We start from the raw sequence: 21,757 nt of genomic DNA on the forward strand, positions 1-21,757 counted from the left end.
TGGAAGCTTTCTGAACCCCATTATTTACAGGTTTCTATAGAGATTTTATTACACAGGCAGGATTATTAAGTCTTTGGCCATTGGTAATTAAACTAAATCTCCAGCCCGTCTCCTCCCCAGAGGTCCAGGGTTGGGCTGCAAACCCTCGCATCACGCCTTGGTCTTTCTGGGACCAGCTCCATCCATAAGCTGTGCAGGGCTTCCCCCCACCAACCAGTCTGCTCAGTAGCTCACAAAGGAGACTCCAAAGGTTCTAGGAGCTGTTCCAAGAATCAGGGAAAGAGACCAAGTATTCATCTTTTACTCTGTCACACCTGTGTAACAGGAGACATTAAAGTGGCAGCTTCTGATATTTCCTAGAGCAGCAGTTTTCAAAGTGTGGTCCGCGGGGCAGCAGCTCCTGGACATCTGAGCACGTGTTAGAAACTTACATTCTCAGGACCCATCCCAGGCCTGCAGGATTCAAGGCTTTGGAAGTGGCCGGGAGTGTGTTTAAGCTAACGAGAGGATTCAGATGTACACTCGAGTCTGAGAACCCTGAGCAGGGGAAGGTGCTGTGTCAGAGGACAGGGTGTGGGCCTGCCATAGAGGGATGAGAGGACTTCCACCAGGTGTGTCGGGGACAGTGGATGAGGACCAAGTTCCACGTACAGACACAGCTGTGGGTGGGCTCTGGGGGTCAGAGGACCAGGGGAGATGTTGGTACAAGAGGGAGGCAGCAGGGCTGGAGGACAAGGCCTGGAGGTCTCCACTTTAACGAGAGAAGAGCGGGCTTTTAATCTGGGAGCAGTATGAGCATGTGTGAGAGTGTGTGAGTGTGTGTGAGTGTGTGTGTGTCTGTGTGTAAGGCTGGAGGACAAGGCCAGGAGGTCTCCAGTTTAACAAGAGAAGAGCAGGCTTTTAATCTGGGAGCAGCGTGAGCGTGTATGTGTGTGTAAAGGAAATAAATATAGGTGGTATCAGTTAAACAGTAGACTCAGAGCAAGGCATGGGAGTGGGAATCAGGGGCTCACAAGACTGATCCTTTGACTACACAGAGACTACAGACCCCAGAGAAGGGGCTTCAGGAAGCCTGTTCTGAATGCATTTGATGGATTGTGTATCTCTTAGACAGCCAGCTCCATGAGCCCGGGAGGCCAGCCTGGGGATGTCGGGGCTAAGACCGGATGGGGGGGCAGATAGTTTCACCAAATATAAGTTGGCACCAATAACGAGGCACACACTTAAAGACGTTAAAATGTAGGCAGGGTGGGGTACTTGTGGTCCAGTGGTTAAGAATCTGCCTTCCAATGCAGGGAACAGGGGTTCAATTCCTGGTCTGGGAACTAAGATCCTACATGTCTCAGGGCAACTAAGCCAGTACAAGGCAACCTCTGAGCCACACACTCTGGAGGCCACACGCCACAATGAACAGCCTGCATGCAGCCAAAAATAAAAATAAATATATATATTTTTTTAATGTAGGGGGAAGATACAAGGCATCTTAGAACTGATGAATTCCACTAAAAAAAGTCATCAAGACAGATCAGAGAAGTGGAATATCATAGTCAGCCAAATGTCATTCATGCAAAAACAGGCTAACATGCAGGAACAGAGTTTCCGGAGACGGCATTAGCTCTTCACCTGCTTTTACCACGGGTCGTGTCTGTGGTCTTCACCGTGCATCCCTCTCTCTCACAGGGCAGACGACCGCGAGAGCAGCCTGCTACAGAGACCTGCGTGTCCCAGTGAACGCCTCCTTCTGCAGCCCCGACGCCCGGCCGGTCACAGGGGTCGTGCCCTGCAAGGTGTCTGCCTGTCCCCCCAGGTAAGAACTGCCACGTCCCTCTGAACGAGTGTCAGGGGTTTGCAGCTATAAGGCCCAATCCTCGGGGCTCCTGAGCCTAGGGACTAGAAGTGCCAACCGAGGCCACGTGATCTGTGATGGCAGAAGTGAGAGGAGCAAGAGCTGCCTGAACAGATGAGCCACAGAAAGTGTGCTCGGGGTGGGGGCAGGCCTGGCCCATCTGGGCAGGGGCGCGGAAGGTCTCAGAGTGGACGGCGCTTTTTCTGGCTTTTATCGGCTCAGGCTGCGGGAGGGGCAGCGGGCCATGGGCAGGGGAACTTTTTCCCACCAAGCCTCCGTGCCCTGCCCCAGTGTCTCCTGTCCTTACCGAGTGAAATGTGTTAGGAAAGCCCGTGGTGAGGCCTGTCCCGGCTGTCCGGGGAGGGTGGACCCTGTGCAAATGTGGCAGCAAGCCTTGGCCATCTTGGTCACCCGTCCCCAGCACCGCCGCCCTGACACGCTCCTCAAGAAAGCCCCGGTCCCCTGATTCAGGTGCGGGCAGGAGCCCGGGGGGGGGCAGCCGAGGTCCTGCCCTGCCTCCCCCAGCTGTCACCCCCCAGGCTCGCCCACCGTCTGTCTGCATCTCCCAGGCTTCATCATCACAGAGACGTTGTCAAAAGCATCCGAGTAACGTGTTTACAAAAGGGAAGCTCACTAGGCCCTTCTGACAGCCAAGGCACTCACCATGTCACATGTGGCCTCATGCGTCTTGATTTTAAAGACCCACAGTAGCTGGCTTTGCTGAACTTGGCCTCAAAAACAGAAAGCAGGGTCTTTGGGGGCTTCCCAGGTGGCAGAGTGGTAAAGAATCCACCTGCCAGGGCAGGAGACACAAGAGACACAGATTCAAACCCTGGATCAGGAAGATCCTCTGGAGGAGGAAACGAATACTTTCCTTCCAGTATTCTTGCCTGGAGAATCCCATGCACAGAGGAGCCTGGCCGGGCTATAGTCCATGGGGTGGCAAAGAGTCAAACACAACTGAGCACAAGGACATATTATATTCTTAATGTTATATATATTATATTATATTACATTATGTTATATTATATTAGTACCTTCACCTTGTACTTATCAGGGCAGTGTAGGTCAAGGAAGTGTTGAGGGAATCCATGTAAAAGCTCTCACTCAGTCCAGGACATGTGCTAAGACACTCACTAAATCTTGGCTCTTTGCTTTTTTGCCCGGAAAGAAGAAACAAGTTCGCATTAGTTATTTACTGATGGTCAATGACAAACAGAAGAAGGAACTACGTTACATGCACCCGTCCCTGTGCACTGTCATATTACCCAACTGCACTGGGAGAATAGATCTTAATTTTAAAGCTGTTCTGTTGTCCTCTGAAATGTAAGATACCTTTCTTGCCCAGAATACTGCCAGTTTCTCCTTCCTGATTAAGTGAGCGGCACACCCACTGGGAGACGCCTGGGAGAGCCTATGTCTTTCCTACTAGACTGCCTCCTGCGAGGCGTCCATCCATGACCCTCTCAAGCGGAGGGTCCACCCGCTTCTCCGGGCCCCACAAAGCCTCCGCGGCCACAGGGCACGGCTGCATGCTCAGCCTCCCACCGTCTTTGGTTCACAGCGGGGCACAGAGGATGGAGCGGGGAGCAATGTGCTGTTTCCTGCTCCTCATGAGGGAGGCTCCCCGAAGGACCCGGGGGCGGGGGGCGGGGGGCGATTTAAAACATCTTAATCACAGCTAGTCTTCTTTATAACGGACGTGATCCAAAAAAAACAGCCCTGCGGCTCCCCACTCCCCCGCCCCCCACCCTGCGCCCCCTATCGGTCTCCATCCACACGTGCGCACCGGCGTCTGGGGCACACAAGGGCCCCGGGTCCGAACCCAGGTCGTAAATCTCCGCGGGCAGATAGCCGGGAGTCCGGGAGCCTCCCAGCCTGGAGGAAGGTGATCTCAAATGTCTGCGAGGCGGGGGCCAGCGGGGGCACCCCGGCCCGGTCGTGGAGCACGGGACTTCGCGCCGCGCCTTGGTGACCAAGCGAGGCCCCCCGCGCCGCCGCCTCCGCGCGCCTGGAAGGAGGCTCTGCCCGCCCGCGCGGACAGCAACGCGCGGCACTCCCCCGGCTCATTTGAGCGAGGATCAGGCATTTTTATGGCTTGCTTTTGATACATGAGCCATAAATCACACGGATACTTATTTCGTTTCGATTTCTCAGTTTATCTAAATGGAGCGGCTCTTCCTGTTGTTCCTCTTATCGCTCTCGTTTTCCAAGCACAAGCGTTCACTGCACGCCTTCCTGGTCAACCGGCTGAAGATAGAACTAGAGGAAATACTTTCCAGATGGTTAATGGATGCTTCGCCTCTTTCTGCAGGATTCTTCTAGGGATGCAGAGGAAGGGTGTAGATAAAGCGTCTTGTCATTCGATGCTTCCTCCCGGTACAAACGGAGCCCTTCTCTGCTTTCCTCCCGCTTGGTCTTTGGATGGTCCTCTTGTTCCTGTCTACATTTTGCTGACTCCTACAAACCCATCAGCAGAACTGTTTCTTTTACAGCCGAGATCCAGACGAGGGTGACTGCGTCCATTTGGTAGAAATGAGGGAGGAGATGAGCAGGGGAACGTCATGTTCTAGTGATTATGAAGAACTAATGATCTTCTTACCGCAATACTGCCAGGAACAGGAGAGGGGGCAGTAACACTTGTCCTGCAATAAAGAAGGCTGAGCACAGGAAGAATTGATGCTTTCCAACTGTGGTGCTGGAGGAGACTCTTCAGAGTCCCTTGAACCGAAAGGAGATCCAACCAGTCCATCCTAAAAGAAATCAATCCTGAATATTCATTGGAAGGACGGATACTGAAGCTGAAGCTCCAATATTTTGGCCACCTGATGCGAAGAGCCAACACATTGGAAAAGTCCCTGATGCTGAGAAAGACTGACGGCAGGAGAAGGGAGCGACAGAGGACAAGATGGTTAGATGGCATCACTGACTCAAAGGGCATGAGTTTGAACACACTCTGGGAGATAGTGAAGGCACCTGGCATGCTGCAGTCCATGGAGTCGCAAAGAATCGAACACGACTGCGAAACTGAGCAACAGCAGCCTAGGTTTAAGCCTTGAAAATATTCACACCCGGTAGTGTGCAGGTTACCCAGGGATGAAGAGGACCCTGGTCATGGAGGCGGTCCATATATGTGAAGGGGTTTAACTCCCAGGATGGTAAGGAAGTATGTCAGTTCATTTAATTATTCGAGTGACTGGGAATAAACTAGCTGCAGGACCAGCCTCCTGGGCGTGTTCCCTGCCCATGGCTCAGGGCCCTGTGCTGGAAACCCTCCCCACTTGGTTTAATTCTCCGATGCCGCCAACTTGAAATCCCTCGTGGTCTCGCACCTGGCACCGGGTTCCACAAAGGACAGAGCCAGTCCTCTCACCTAGCAGCCCAACTTCTGTCTCAACACCATTAATTCTGGAATCTTTGGGAATCGTACTGGAGTGTTTCTTCTTTTAGTAAATCAATTACACGTCCCCCTCGAGTTGAGCACAACCTCATTTATTTTGTTTTTAATGTTACTTACTGTTTCTTTGTTTGTTATATACATTTATTTATCTTTAATTGGGCGATGATTGTTTTACAATATTGTATTGGTTCCTGCCACACAGCAACACGAATCAGTCACTGGCAGAGGCATGTCTCCTCCCTCTTGAACCGCCTTCCTGTCTCCCACGCCATCCCTCTCCTCTAGGTGGTCATGGAGCACCGGCTTTGAGCTCCCTGCATCGCACAGCAAATTCCCATGGCTACCCACTTTACGTTTGGTGGTGTCTGTGTTTCCATGGTGCTCTCAAGTCATCCCACCCTGTCCTTCCCTCATTGTGTCCACAAGCCTGTCCTTTCTAGCTGTCTCTTTTCAGATCATGGATTTCTCTGGTGACATGACAGTGGCGATGAAGGATATAGGAGACTTGGTACAGTTATCCTCTCCTGTTTTCTTTCCACTTACGGGATGAGCATCAGCTTTGCTGAACTTCAGAACCCTTGTGGACGCGTGAAGCCACAGGTCGGGGAGCTTTGCAGAGCCCAAGTCCCCCAGGTGCTGCACTTCCCGCTGCTGTTCTTCTGGGACTGAGCTGACTGTCAGGGAACCTGGTGCTACATAGGGTTCATGCCCACAGACGCCGCCTCCTGAGGGGCCCTTCCTCTTCTTGAGAAACCTTGTCCTCCCGCCGCTGTGCCCCCACTGAAAAGGCATCTAGCTGTCTCCTTTTAACCAGAGAAACCAAAAACGTTAGGTCATCTCTGTACTTGACAGTCTTTGGAGAACCATTCGGTGTGAAGTGTGAAGTTGCCAGTGCAGGGGCTGAGCATCAAGACTTGACTAGGTGACTGCGTCATCACCTAGATGTGACAGTCTCAGTGTAAACGGGGGTGTCTTACTGTATCTCCCCCAAGAAAGATGTGGCTGAACCAAAACAAGGAAGTTAGAGTACATTCAGGCTCATAAAGGTGTTTGTCACAATGCATCCGTAATGAAAACCATCATAGTGACGTTTGTTACAGCGCATCCATAATGAAAACCAAGTTACAAATATGGACAGACTGGTCCTAATCAAGGCTGACTTGACTTGTTTCCTCGGTCACTGAAATATTAAAATGGAAAAATCATTGCAGAAGTGGAGCTATAGAAGTGAGCTAACTATTTAGATTTGGAGTCATCATTTCACACCAGAAATCTGCCTTATGTAGTTGCGTAAAATACTTTGGGTGTTTTTTGGGGGGGCCTCCTTATTTGTCTTGCCTTACTTGTTTTGTTTTGGTGCATGTTTGTGTGTCAGTATATGTGTGTGAGTATTTTGTTGTTTTGTATATCTATCCATATGAGCAAAGGCAGAAAGGCACTTTGGAAATACTTTTATATTTCAGGGAACTTACTTACAAAGGTTAAATAGTACCTGTAATGATCATAATAGTTTTATTATTCTGGTCCTGAGACCTCAATATGATGAACTAAAATTCACCAAGTGTCCTAATAATACACATGAGAGCATATGCTTCAAATATGTTGGAATAAAAATGAAAATGAAGCCTACGAATAGATAAATGGAATACCCGGATGATAGATGGAAAGGTAGATAGATAGGTGGCAATTAGAAAGACAGGCAGGCTGTTGTTGAGATGGTGAGTCACGTCCGACTCTTTGTGACCCCATGGACTGAAGCACGCCAGGCTTCCCTGTCCTTCACTCTCCCAGAGCTTGCTCAAACTCATGTCCGTCGATTCAGTGATGCCATCCAACCATCTCATTCTGTGTCACTCCCTTCTCCTCCTGCCCTCAATCTTTCTCAACATAGGTAGGTAGATCTATAGATAAATAGAATCAGTTCAGTCGCTCAGTCATGTCCAACTCTTTTCGACCCCATGGACTGCAGCACACCAGGCCTCCCTGTCCATCACCAACTCCCGGAGTCCACCCAAACTCATGTCCATCAAGTCGGTGGTGCCATCCAGCCATCTCATCTTCTGTCGTCCCCTTCTCCTCCTGCCCCCAATCCCTCCCAGCATCAGGGTCTTTTCCAATGAGTCAACTCTTCACAGGAGGTGGCCAAAGTATTGGAGTTTCAGCTTCAACATCAGTCCTTCCAGTGAACACCCAGGACTGATCTCCTTTAGGATGGACTGGTTGGATCTCCTTGCAGTCCAAGGGATTCTTAAGAGTCTTGTCCAACACCACAGTTCAAAAGCATGAATTCTTCGGCGCTCAGCTTTCTTCACAGTCCAACTCTCACATCCATACATGACTACTGGAAAAACCACAGTCTTGACCAGATGGACCTTTGTTGACAAATGTCTCTGCTTTTGAATATGCTATCTAGGTTGGTCATAACTTTCCTTCCAAGGAGTAAGCATCTTTTAATTTCATGGCTGCAGTCACCATCTGCAGTGATTTTGGAGCCCCCCAAAAAATAAAGTCTGACACTGTTTCCACTGTTTCCCCATCTATTTGCCATGAAGTGATGGGACCAGATGCCATGATCTTAGTTTTCTGAATGTTGAGCTTTAAGCCAACTTTTTCAGTCTCCTCTTTCACCTTCATCAAGAGGCTTTTTAGTTCGTCTTCACTTTCTGCCACAAGGGTGGTGTCATCTGCATATCTGAGGTTATTGATATTAATAGAATAGACTTTACTAAAACTCTATAGGTACACGTGTATATTCACTGCAAGTGTCCTAGTCAGGTCTTCTGGAAATATTTGTTGAAAACTGAAGCTTCACTCAGAGTCACATCTTTCTGAGAGGAGAATTCAGTATGTTGTTTTTTAAGTAAGGTTAGACACCATTGTTTCACTGTCTGATCCGTGAATTACTTACAGTGATTGTGGTTTTGCATTTCTAAATTTATTGAGGCTTCGGGGTGAATTTTTTGTTATTTCAGATGTTTCTACATTGAGATCAAAGAAAGAGTTAAAAAGTATGTAATTTTTAGCATTTCCAAGATTTCCGTTCTGCCTTAGGCATGGGAGTTTTTACAAATATTTTCTGTGGGAATGAAGGAATGTGTGTTTTGTGTTGTATTAGGGTTATTTATATGACAGATCAGGCTTCTTCTTTATCCAAATATGTTCCTTCTAGTATGTCTGTTTCTGAGAGAAACACTTTAAAATTTCACATTAGGATTGTTCATTTTTCTGTTTCTGCTGTTAATTTTGCTTTATAGTTAGCATTAAAATTCTACTTTATGTTGTTAGGTAGGGGTCTAGTTTTGGCATGAATTGTTCTTTATATTGAACAATAGCCATGCTTATTCCTAATACTGCTTTTTCCCAATATTCCTAATATGACTTTAGTGGATGATCTATTTTTTTTTTTCATTGACATTATGGCACTAGGCTACCTTTACTTGTTTTTGGCCTGCCTTACGTTTCTTCATTCTCTGTATTTTTAAATAGCTCTGTTATTAGGTTTCTCTTCACCTTGGATAATTTTCTGTTGGATTTTGAATTTATCAAATCAAGCGTATCTTTTACCTACAAGCTTAGCTTGTCTGCATGAGATGTGGCTGCTCGTGTATTATTAGTAAATCTAGGTCAGGGTTTAGGATTCGAGTCTTCCATCATCCATGCATCTGATCGCTTCACGCCTGTTCTCTTCTCTAATGAATGTGTGCAATTCTCTTTCTACTCTTTTATGACCTCTACTGGAGAAGGCAATGGCACCCACTCCAATACTCTTGCCTGGAAAATCCCATGGACGGAGGAGCCTGGAAGGCTGCAGTCCATGGGGTCGCTGAGGGTTGGACACGACTGAGCGACTTCATTTTCACTTTTCACTTTCATGCATTGGAGAAGGAAATGGTAACCCACTCCAGCATTCTTGCCTGGAGAATCCCAGGGACGGGGGAGCCTGGTGGGCTGCTGTCTACGGGGTCGCATAGAGTCGGACACGACTGAAGTGACTTAGTAGTAGTAGTAGTATGGCCTCTACTGTAGGAAATCCTACCTTCTCTCCTTTTTTCACACCACTGCTTTTTGATATAGATAAATAACACAGACAGCCACATAAATTAGTGTAACTTTAAAAACATCTTCAGGTTGCCCACACACAATTATTATGAAGCTCTCCGAAAAAAGGGATTTATAGACAAAGCTAAGTGTGCTGTGACAGCGCTCACACTGGAGTGGAGCCCCTTACAGATCGTTCATACAGTGCTGCTCGAGTTCTCTGGGTGCATTCTCCGAGGAGGGTGAGGAGGCGGACAAAAGACACCTGTGGGAAGTGGGGGGGTCCAAGCATGCACCGCCTGGGAGGCAGGGTCCTTGCCTCCTGCACCCCGAGTGCTGGTAAAGTTTAGGAAGGTTTGGATCATCAGCACCTCGTGAGCATGTCCGGTGGGGGCAGGTGGTGAGCAAAGACGTGGGATTTCCAGAGAGGCAAGAGAGCAGAGCAGGTGAGGACGGGCCTGTCCCTGGTGAATCTCGCCGTAAAGGACAGAAGGAGCTGCACCTGGAAATGGCCACGAAGCCAAGGGGCGGCTGCTTCCCGCCTCGTGGGAGAGCTGGTGCGCTGAGCCCGCGCGGCTTCGGGAATGACCAGGGAGGGACACAGAGCAGCTGTGAGGGTGGGGCGTCGGCAGGAGCAGGGACACGCCCAGGCAAGTGGGGGCTGGAAGCTGAGAAAGCTCCTGCCACATTGCTTTTGTTTTTCCAGTGGGGGAAAAAAAAAAGCTAAGCGTTTCTGTTACTGACCTCAGGTCTGGCTGCTCGCTGCTTGAAAGCCAATATTCCAGAGACAAGTGTTGGTACAAAGGAAAGTTTGCTTTATTCAGGAGGCTGGCGACCTGGGAAGAAGGTGGACTCATGTCCAAAGGCTAATGCCCCACTGCCAGTCACAGGGAAGAGCTTTAAAGGGCGCATTTCGGGGATGCACAGGAGGAAGGGGGCTTCATGCTGCACATACAGTCGGCTCTTGACAGTCACCTTGGAAGCTTGTCACCTGTGACCTGATCAGTGTCATCTTGGTTGTTTTAAGTACAGTTAGTCTTCAGTTCCTGGGGTGGTTGGTTCCCAGTTCTTGGGATCGTGCAAGATAGAGCAGCTGATGTCATGGCTACAGTCTGATCATCATGTAGGTAACTCCTTCCACTGGGTGGGGATTTTGGCATCTACACAGCAGCTCAAAGTATATGATCCAAAATATAATCCTGCCCTGAGGAGGAACTAAAGGTCCTTGACTTCGTTTAATGGTTAAACTATTATCAATATGATTTTGTCTTTTTTGGTCTTTCTTTGCTTCAGGATTTTTGTCACTTCTCTGATGACATTTACTCTTGGGCTAAGGTTTTCCTGTAAGCAAGAGTCAGGTAGAGGGAGTGGGGCATCTGTCCTGGGAGGGGCCCGCAGGGTCCTGCTCCATTACACCACCTGGGCGTCAGGAAAGCAGGCTGCTGCCTTGACGGGAAGGAGAAGGTGAGATGGGCAGTGCCCTGGACAGCCATGTGAGTCAGGTGGGCACTGGTCCTACAGAGAGCCTAATCACACAGGTCATGGGTACAGGTGTGGTGGTCAGAGTTAGCTCAACAAGAATTAGGATAAAAGAAAAAAAAATCCAAGAAGGTGAAAGCATTAGTTACTCAGTCGTGTCCAAACTCTTTGCAACCCCATGGACTATAGCCCGCCAGGCTCCTCTGCCTATGGAATTCTCCAGGCAAGAATACTGGAGTGGGCTGCCATGCCCTCCTCCAGGGGATCTTCCCCACCCAGGGATCAAATCTGCTTCTCTTGAGTCTCCTGCATTGGCAGGCAGGTTCTTTACATCTAGCACCACCTGGGAAGCCCTTAGGAAGTCTGTCTCCTTATTTTGTTTTAATGTATGACAAATCCAAGGCCGTAGCATCAGACAAATCCCTGAACCTTCTCTTCAGAGGTAACATGCAACCTACCCTGCTATTCCAGATTCAGAAGTCAGCATGAACCTGGGAAGGGCAGGAGGGGATGTGGCCTTTATTTCTTCCCTAAGGATGAGCCAAGTCCAAACTGAGCAGGTCAAGGGGGAGGGCAGGGGAGGGAGTGGAAGAAGGCAAAGGTGGCATCTCCCTGTAACCCTTCTGAGGGCTGCACCCCTCCATCCCCTTAGAAAGTCTGCACTCTAGGCTGGCGGGATCTCAGCTTCACATCTGTCTCCATAGCAACCTCTGCAGAGGGTGGGCTTCTGACTCATAGAGGCCCCATATGGTTCTTTAAGGTTTCAGACCAAACTTACAAGATGATACCACATGGTAAAGTGGAGAAGGAAATGGCAACCCACTACAGTGTTCTTGCCTGGAGAATCCCAGGGACGGGGGAGCCTGGTGGGCTGCCGTCTATGGGGTTGCACAGAGTCAGACACGACTGAAGCGACTTAGCAGCAGCAGCAGCAAAGTGTGACATGGCACTTCTCTGCTCCCTGAAAAGCTACCTGAGTTATTTTGGAAGAAAAATTCTTTTTTCCCCCTCCATTATAATCCTCCTTTTTGCCTGCCTTCCTCACCCCACCCCACGTCACCCCCCGCCACCTTAAAAATACTTTCACTAAATTAAAAAGAAAACAATCAGCAAACTCCTAGGACTAGGAAAATTGAGCAAATGAGTATAGTGAACTCATGTAACCCTGAAAGAGCTGTCGCCTAAGTGGGCAGCCGAACTAATTGACCAGAATCAGATACAGGAGTTTAATCATTCATTTTGCTGTTCACATTAGACTTTTCTTAGTTTTGATGGACTTTTGATGTCTTGTCATTCCAAAGTCATCTACAAGCCACATGATTTTGCCAAGCATATTCACCAACTGTGGTGACTTTATAACATTAAAGTCTCAGAAAAAAAGGAGTGTAACTTTAAATTAATTTTAGCATGTGGCTATAAGATATTATGACAAGTATGAATATCATCATTGAATCTTAGATTATTTTTCATCTTATTTTGACAGTGTTCCTGCTTCAGCAGTCCCTATTTTATTTATAGTTTCTGATAAATATTACTTATGATTCATTGCATTTTAAAGACATGCATAATTTTTAAACAGTATTCCCAGAGCCAAAGAGATCCTCATATATATTTGTTTAGGTAAACTACATTTTCAATTAAAATACCCCTTTCCAGACAGGACCTCATTTCAACAAAGAAATGGTGTTGCAGGATGAAATAGCACCACATGGCAGAATGAAAGATTCTGCGTTCAGCTTGGTTTCCGTGTTAGAACTAACAGGTTCCGTGTTAGTTCAGGGCCAAAGACCTAGAAGAGGACAAATTCTTAATACACTTTGACTGTGGTCACCAGGAATGTAATTGTCATAAAGACTGCAGTCTCCTAGAATGTTTAGATTTGTCTGGATCCCACACAACACAGGAAAACACACAAGTGTCCCCCTCCTGCCTCCAGCCGCCATGTGATAGCAGCCTTCTTTTATCCCTACGTCAAACAGAATTCCAACTACTGGGATTCTTAATTGTTTTCATGCATTTATGACATCTAACAATAAAAAAGACTGAAGAGAAGAATTCACTTAAATCCTCAAAACTCTGCATTTGCACTAAACCTTGGTCTTTGCTTCTTACATGCATTGTTTTAATTGCTTTTTAAAGGCTTACTCTGAGAGGCCACACTCCCTGTCCCACGCACGCAGCCCCACTGACCAGGAGGAACAACTCCCTTACCTTGGTTCTCTCTTCTGGGGTCTGTTCCAGTATTTCTCAATACTGGGTGTAGTCATCATTTTCCTCTGTGAGGGCTTGGAGACCACCCTTTGATCCGCCACAGGGGAGCCTGCAGCTCTTCAGCATCATTTTGTGTGACTCTCACATCACTAAGCTCTCTCTTCACACCAAATTCCTTTACCTCCATCCTTCCGGTAAGGTTATATCCCATTGGTATTCATTGTTGACATTGTTATTTATTATTCTCTGTTAAGCAGAACATCCTGATTCTGTATCCTTTTGTATATAAAATTGTATTTTCTAAAAGCTAATGATTGCATGAATTTTTTTTTTTAACATAAACCCTTAAAAAAATTCACGTTCGTGAACTCATTTAACCAATACATGTTGAGTGTCTACTCTGTGCCGGGCACTCAGCATTTATCAATGGGATAAAGGTCCAAGTCTTGAGAAGCTTAGTGGGGAAGAGACAGTCAATAATAAACATAGTGTAGTTTTGAAACAATGGCATGTTTAGAAGGTGATAAGAACCATGGATATAAAGGGAAAAATAGAGCAAGGCAGAGGAGATTGGCACCATGGGAGCAGAAGGGTCAGGGTGTCGGGCAGACCTCAGTGAGCAAGTGTGGACAGGGTTTATAGGAGGTGAGGGTGTCCCAGGTCTGTCCCATGCTTCTCGCTTGGTTAAACGTGCCAGAGAGTCTCTTCTCCCTGGGGACCTCGTCCTGGGGCCTGGGCACTGGGGGAACCAGTGCCACCGCCTCTGTTCCAGCCCGTCGTCCTGAACACCCCTTCTTTCTCTGCCATGTGGATCCCACTGCTTCTTGATTGCCAGGCCATTGTCTGTCTCCGCTGGCTGACACCGTATTTAGGAAACAGCCTCTTTCTCCTGTCTGAGAAAGCGTTCGGGGGGGTTGAACTTTCTGAGGCTTCAGGGATGACAGAGTTTGAAAGGAGGGTTCAGGGGTGGAGGCCACGCTCACTTGGACTTTTATGGGCATGACATCACCTCTTCCGTCCCCTGCGCCTGCTGAGAAGTCTGCTACTATTTGGATTCTCAGTCATTTACTTGGAAACGGGGTATTTTTTTTTAATGTTTACCTCTCCTTTTGTAAAATCGCAGGGTTCTTTTGTTTATCCCCAACTTTCTCATCTGCTTTCATGTTGTCGTATCTTCATTTGTTTGTTGAGCCTACATGGGCCCTGTGGGTTTAGGGGGAAAAATGGGTTTAATCACCTCCCCCTTCATTCTGCACATTCTTGCCTTCTGAACTCTGGATGCATTAGGCTTGGATTATAACGTGTTCGTTTTCTTTTCAAATGCCGTCTCTTTCTTTTTTTGTTCTAGGAGATGTTTAAGGTTCACCTTTGAAGTTTTCTGCTGTAGACCGTTTAGCCTGTTGTTAAGTACCTGACACACACTTTTTTTTTTCTTTTTTTTTTTGTTTTTGATTCTTCTCTCTGTATTAAGACATTCTGCTTCTTTTTTTTCTCTTTGAAAATTCTAAAAAAAAGAAAACATTATATATTGCTGCCCTTCTGTTATTTTTCTTTTTCTCTCTCTTCATGTCCTGCCTCCGTCTCCCTCCCTCTGCCCCTGCACCACACCCCCTTACCCACAGGTCCTACGCCCTCTGTATTGCTCTCCTCTAACAGTCGTGTGGTGGGGGTTTCTCTTTCCATCTTGTGCTGGCATCTCCCTCTGATGCCTCGCAATCCTCTGTTCCGCCATCAAGATGCTCATTAGACAATCTCCGGGCTGAGACAGCGTTCTTCAGCAGCTCTGTCCCTTGCCAGAGTTTCCCCTGGAATCATCTATTTCTCCGGTGGGTCCCGTTATCAGATGCATGTGTATCGGGAGCAGGCCAGCTCCTGTGCCCAGCACAGCAGAGATGGGCCCCGGGGCGGGGGGTCTCAGAGCCTCCCATTCTAACAACCCCCGGGTTCTCCCACATCAGCCTCTGCAGGGGAAACCTCCTTCCTGGCCTTCACTAGCAGCGGGGGAGGCAACAGGGGTGAACACGCGGACTTGATCCACCACGTCTCACTACAGGCATCTGTTTGCTGTCGTTAGATTGACAGCTAAACAGCCGTGAGATAACGAAATCGGCACAGTGCTGTGCTATTAGCGGTGGTAAGTTGAAGCAAGGCAATGGAAATATGGAGGAAAATTATTGGAAATTTTTACACATGCCTGTGGTTACCAGGTGGCTCAGATGGTAAAGTGTCTGCCTGCATTGCGGGAGACCTGGGTTCAATCCCTGGGTCAGGAAGATCCCCTGGAGAAGGAAATGGCAACCCACTCCAGTATTCTTGCCTGGAAAATCCCATATATGGAGGAGCCTGGTAGGCTACAGTCCATGGGGTCACAAAGGGTCAGACACGACTGAGCAACTTCACTTCACATTGTTAAATCAGTTCTGTATTGAGAAGAAAAGAAAGTAAGTTATTCCTACAGTGATCAGCACAGCCCAAATGACCTAGATGATCCTGACTTCAAAAGTCCCTTGTCTGGGGAGCCCTCTCAGTTCCAGACCAACCAGAGCAGCTGGTCACTCTGCCCTCTCCCCCAACTGTGTGACTTGTAAGAGTTGAATCATGGTAGAAAATGCCTCTTCTAAATGCTTATAACCAGTGGTGTTCACTGCTACATCACTTTCCAAAGAGGAGTAGAAATGCCCAAGGAACCCAGGCGCAGTGTCACTGAGGGAATGTTAGTGGTTGGGGGGTTGTGTGGGGCCCCCAGAGCTGAGGCTGGAAGGCTCCTCTCGATCCCATCTGATTTCCCAGTGTTGATGTTACTGTCCTTACAGGAGTTGACCTCAATTATATAAGCTTCAGGCCCCACCAAACCTAGATCTCCCCAATGATGGTGATGATGATAATGATAAAATCATACTACCTGGCAAGAGTCTAGTGCTCAATGAAATGAGGGATTAAGCCATCAATCCCCAGAATAGCCTCAGTTATTATCTGGATACTGTTACCAACCCTGGGGTTTAGATGTGCAGAACTAAGGCAGATGGGCTTTGGAGAGTGTACCCAAGAAAATGATCAAGGAAGCACTTGAGCCAACCAGACAGCTGTTGTACATGAGTCAGTGTGAAACTGTATGTACAACTCCTTGTCTTCACTGGTTTTCTGTGTGTGTGTGTGTATGTGTGTGTGTGTGTGTGTGTGTGTGTGTGTGTGTGTGTGACACAGAAATTAGAAGTCCCGCAGGTTCCAGTTTGCGCAGAGCAGTTCCAATTCGTCCAGTTACCCAGCTCCTGCTGTCCTGCTATAAGTAACGGTGCTCTTTTACCCTCCAGAGTGTCCTAGTTTGGGATGATGAACTGTTTGGTTGATCAGCATGTAACCCTTGCTCTCTAGATAATCATTTGGGAAAATTTGTTGTAGGACCTTGTCAGACACATTTCTTATAACGGTCACATGATATTTTTAAATTAATATGCAGTGAAGTTTGTGTTTTCAGTAAAATCTTATTCATACAGCAGAGAAAGTTTTTTGTACTTTCAGTTCAGTCCAGTCGCTCAGTCACGTCCAACTCTTTTTTGTGACCCCATGGACTGCAGCACGCCATGCTTCCCTGTCCATCACCAACTCCCGGAGCTGGCTCAAACTCACGTCCATCAAGTCAGTGATGCCATACAAACATCTGGTCCTCTGTCATCCCCTTCTCCTCCTTCCCTCAATCTTTCTCAGCATCAGGGTCTTTTCCAATGAGTCAGTTCTTTGCATCAGGTGGCCCAAACATTGAAGCTTCAGCATCAGTCCTTCTGAGGAATATTCAGGACTGGAATGACCCACAGATTCTACTCCCTCTGAATAGGATGAAAGTGAAAGCATCAATTCTTCGGCGCTCAGCTTTCTTTATAGTCCGACTCTCACCCCCATGTCTCACACCAGTGACCTGGGACGACGTGTATCTGCGGCTGTAACTGCTTGACCGGCTCTAGTGCTGGCCGCCGTTTCAGTGGTTTATCCTCCTGGGCCAGAATCTCACTGTGTGATGCCTGTAGCGTTTCACAAACCAGTTGTCTTTCTTAAAACTTTCCTGTTTCTTCTTGAATCCTTTCCTCCAGGTGAATTCATGTTGTCAAGCTAAGGAATATAAAAGAATTCTTTTGACATTTCAACTGAGGTTATTTTCCATTACTAGGTTCCTTTAGACCTAATTAATTGATAATTGAAATCTTGAAAATATAGAAGCTACCAAGGTTTTTTTCCTTCATCATTCCATTTAGTCATTGGGTTCTTCAAGAATAGTTCATAGATTTATTTCCATAAGTAAATATATTTTATTTTCCTGAATATTTCATAATTTTATGCCATTATATTTTACTTAGTTATTCTTTCCTACAATGAAATAGTGACTTGGTACCCTGACACTAAAATTTTATATTTTTTAATTTTTCGGTAGTAAACATATGTTAACATTATATTAACAAACTAACAGTGATAGCGCTGACTTCCTCTTCCACTGTTTATACCCATCGTTCACCTCCACCCCCACTTTAGTTTCAATGGCGTATGCTTTCTGAATAATACTAAAATATGTTCTTTCTTTTTTATTGATCCCTATTGGTCTGAATCCACATTTTTACAAGTAAGCGCTGGTTCTTCACTTAATAAAAGCCATCCATTGCATTTCTATTTGTTTGTCTTTTGGAAACTCCACTTGTTTCTGTTCTCTCAGGAGATACTGAATTTTGGCCAGTGCCTTTTCTTCCTGACATAGCAGTTTTGTGGCAGACATGGAGAGGTTTAAGAAAAGAAGCTGACGAATCCGTTTTATGAAGTTTGTGAGGTTCTGCACTCAGCACATGGCAGAGCTGACTTCCTATCCCCACCCCACCTCCAAGGAAGCCCGGAGGACATGGTCACCTTAGGATTTATAGCCAGAGTGTCTCGGTGACTATCCCTTGGATCAAGAATATTGGCCCTCTCTACACACACAGGTCTGTGGGCTTTACAGGCAAAAGACGGAAGCTCGCAGGGACCAAGGGACCACAGTCTATGAGTGTCGACTGAAGCTCTGAGGGTATATCCAAGTGTCAGCCCCAAGTCGCTGGAGGACGCTGGAACTAGGATGCATTTTCATCATCCAAGCAAGTGAACACTTGTGATGTTAAATTTGTGAAGGAAAGAAAAACACATCTCACTCTCCAGCCTGAGATTAATGAGGCCTGGGCTCCCTGCTCTCCTCTTGTGATCCCTGCACTCCCATCATTCACTCCAGCCATCGCTGTGTATGCTTTAATTGTACAGATTTCTTTGTGATTTTCGTGCATTTCATAACATTAATCTGTGATTTCATTTGTGTGCTACTTCTGATAGATAAAGTCTTGTAATTATTTCATCTGTTTGCTTCCTATTTTTATTTAATGTTTCTCTACTGTTGAAAGTGAAAGTCTCTCAGCCATGTCCGACTCTTTGTGAGCCCTTGGACTATACAGTCCATGGAATTCTCCAGACCAGAATACTGGAGTGGGTGGCCTTTCCCTTCTCCAGGAGATCTTCCCAACCCAGGGATAGAACCCAGGTGTCCTGCATTGTGGGCGGATTCTTTACCAGCTGAGCCACAAGGGAAGTTACTTTTCTAATTTTTGACTTATTGCCTTTTCACCCCTCTTTTTATTTAGGAAACATACAGTATATTTCTCAGTCTACGTTAGATGCCTGTACTGTTTAAAATCATATACTTAGGCTGTTCTTTTTTGATTTATCAACTTCACAAAGCTATATATATATATACTGTATATATATTATATATATATATTTATATAATTCTATATATATATAATTATATAAATCTATATAATTAAACCCTATTTGGAAAAATAAGATGATTAGAACATTTCTACTTCTTTCATTCTCTGCTATTCACACTTCAGTTCAGGCTTTAATCTTTGTTATAATTGCTTGCAGGTTTCTCATTTCCATTTGGCTTTAGTGTTATTTTTTTATATCATGCGCCTCTATCACTTCAATAATTATAGAATGTTAATTCTGTGTTACAATTGTGACCACAGTTGTTTAAGTGAAACTGTCTGTTTAAATGGATCCAGTGGCAACTCATTGGAAGAAACCCTGATGCTGGGAAAGATTGAAGGCAGGAGGAGAAGGGGATGACGAAGGATGAAATGGTTGGATGGCATCACCAACTCAATGGAGATGAGCTGGAGCAAACTCAGAGATAATGGATGACAGGGAGCCTGACGTGCCACTGTCCATGGGGACACAAAGACTCGGACACGATTTAGCAACTGAACACTGAACAACGTGGCCTCACCAGTCTTTTCTTATACAATAGCTTTCTCATTCTTGAGTTTAGAAGTTTAAATGTTTTCCTGGTCAGCAGGAGTGTGTCTTAAGAGAGTTTTCAATTAGGATAATTAAATCATGAATTTCCTTTTAAAAAAGTGCATGCTCAGTCATGTCCGACTCTTTACAACCCCATTGACTGTAACCCACCAGGTTCCTCTGTTCATGGAATTTACCAGGCCAGAACACTGGGGTGAGTTGCATTTCCTACCCTGTGGGATCTTCCTGAGCCAGGGACTGAACCCACATCTATCGAATCTCCTGCATTGGCAGGTGTATCTTTACCAACTGTGCCACCTGGGAAGCCAAATTCCTTACCCGTCTGGGAGCTTCCTTCTGTTGCTTCTCTCCTAGCTGCCTTTCACATCCTTCTGTCATCTGACCTCTTGCTTGCTTCCAAGCTCCCTGACAGTGTAACTCGAGTTTGTAAAATTGTTTTTGATGAGCACATCTTCTTTGAGAATACTTCATTTTCCTTTTTTTGTTTTGTTTTCTGAATGCTGTGTATCTCTTCTGCACGTGCATTTGATGGAAAGAAGGTTGTCTGCAATCTTCACCTAGGTTCCATACAAAGTTCCTTTTTCTCAGCTCATTTCTGACCAAGGAATCTGCATCCAAGTCCTTTACCTCCCCAAATGGAGCTGGGCTCCTTCCGCCTGGCCTTGTTCCTGGGGTGTACTTTTCCCAAGTGCTTTATGGAGCAAACATGGATGATGTGTAACGTGAGTAATCCCTCTATTTTGATTCTTTTCATATGTTCACAACTTCTCAGCCATTTATTTGCTTTGGATAAAAGGAATCTCTATGCTACCTCACTTGCACTGTCTTTCCCAAAATCTCCACTATGATTTTTTTAATTAACCAAAACAGATTTCAGGGAAATGTGCCTTTTTATCAAGTTTTCAAAGAGTGTTCATAACTCATCAAATCGCTCGTTGGCCTACCTCTGGTCATCAAAGTCATTAACTCAAAATCCGGTCTATTGATCGATAATAGAACCTGCCTGCCAGGGCAGGAGACAGAAGAGGTTAGTTCCTTCCGTGGTGAAGGGCGTGGCAGCCCACTCCCGTATTCTTGCCTGGAGACTGCCATGGACAGGGACCCTGGCAGGCTATAGTCCATGGGTTTGCGAAAAGTCAGACACCACTGAGTGACTGAGCAGGCACACCGCGTAAGACAATGTTACTATCCTGATTGCAGCAAAGACATTTGTGAAGGGTTTCTCCAGAATGGGTGGGCCTTCCTGGTGGCTCAGATAGTAAAGAATCTGCCTGCAATGTGGGAGACCTGGGTTCGATCCCTGGGTTGGGAAGATTCCCCCAGCAAAGGGAAAGGCTACCCACTCCATTAGTCTGGCCTGGAGAATTCCATGGACTGTATAGTCCATGGGGTCTCAAAGAGTCGGACACGACTGAGTGACTTTCACTTCTCTTCTTCTCCAGAATGGGTAGCTAACCACAATGTCACCTGTGTTTGTGACATCCTTCCAGATGGCCTGGGAATCGCGGGTGTCAGTCACAACTCTGGAATCCTGGCTCTACCATGTGCCCCCACATATCCTCAACACATAAGCTAGTATTTCTGAACCTCAATTTCTCCTCTCTGAAATGGGCATGATAAGCACACCTGTAATATAAATTTGTTGTGAGAAAGAGTTAACATAGCTAAAGCTCCTCATTGAATGCTAGCTATTGTAGACTCGGGTTCAACCCCTGGGCGGGGAAGATCCCCTGGGCGGGAAAGATCCCCTGGAGGAGGAAATGGCAACCCACTCCAGTATTCTTGCCAGGAGAATCCCACAACCAGAGGAGCCTGGCGGGCAGCAGTCCATGGGATCGCAAAGAGTCGGACACAGCTTAGCGACTAAACCACCACCCCATTATCACTAGTACTATCGGAACCCGGTAGACTAGAGGGATTTGGGCATTGGATTCATTAGCCCAGATCATCTGGCTATAGATTGTTCAGGACTTGGAAAATTTATTGGTTTCTCTAGGACAATGAAAACCTGCACAGCCTGTCCGATGTCACTCCACGCCTGTTTGAGGCACAGGGAGCCATACTGACCTCAGCACTTTTTGATGCCTTTTCTTGCTGTTCCTCTGGAGGCCCTTTATTTAGTTCAAAGAAGCAAATTTTCCACTGATTTCCATCCTATGTCTGTGGACACTAAGGCAATTCTCTCATGGCTACTTGTGCAAATGTAGACCTTACATCATACGGGCAGTTAAAGAAAGACATCATCGTACTGTCTAAACTGCCCAGACATCGTTTCCATGTTCTGCATATGATATTTTGGAATAAATTATCATAAATGCTACACTGCTTGGCTGCTATCCCAATTTGAGTCATTTAAACCAGCCGAGTTAGAGAATGAAGTCTTTACATGTGGGGCTTCTCTCTGCCTCAACCTGTTGTAAGAATATTGAGCATATGAGAAAGCTTTTAAATATAAA

At 46.5% G+C, this 21,757-nt stretch overlaps 1 protein-coding gene across 1 annotated transcript in view; it reads left to right on the forward strand.

Moving 5' to 3' along the window:
• ADAMTS16 (ADAM metallopeptidase with thrombospondin type 1 motif, 16) overlaps window positions 1-21,757 on the forward strand; it is a 195,796-nt gene that overhangs the window by 145,576 nt on the left and 28,463 nt on the right. The window contains exons 20-21 of the mRNA XM_010857145.1: window positions 1,681-1,807; window positions 2,069-2,181. Of these exons, the coding sequence (XP_010855447.1) occupies window positions 1,681-1,807; window positions 2,069-2,181 (240 nt within the window). The remainder of the gene's footprint in view (window positions 1-1,680; window positions 1,808-2,068; window positions 2,182-21,757) is intronic.

This window comes from Bison bison, unplaced genomic scaffold, assembly GCF_000754665.1.
Source record: "Bison bison bison isolate TAMUID 2011002044 unplaced genomic scaffold, Bison_UMD1.0 scf7180017864377, whole genome shotgun sequence".
Taxonomy (NCBI): domain Eukaryota; kingdom Metazoa; phylum Chordata; class Mammalia; order Artiodactyla; family Bovidae; genus Bison; species Bison bison.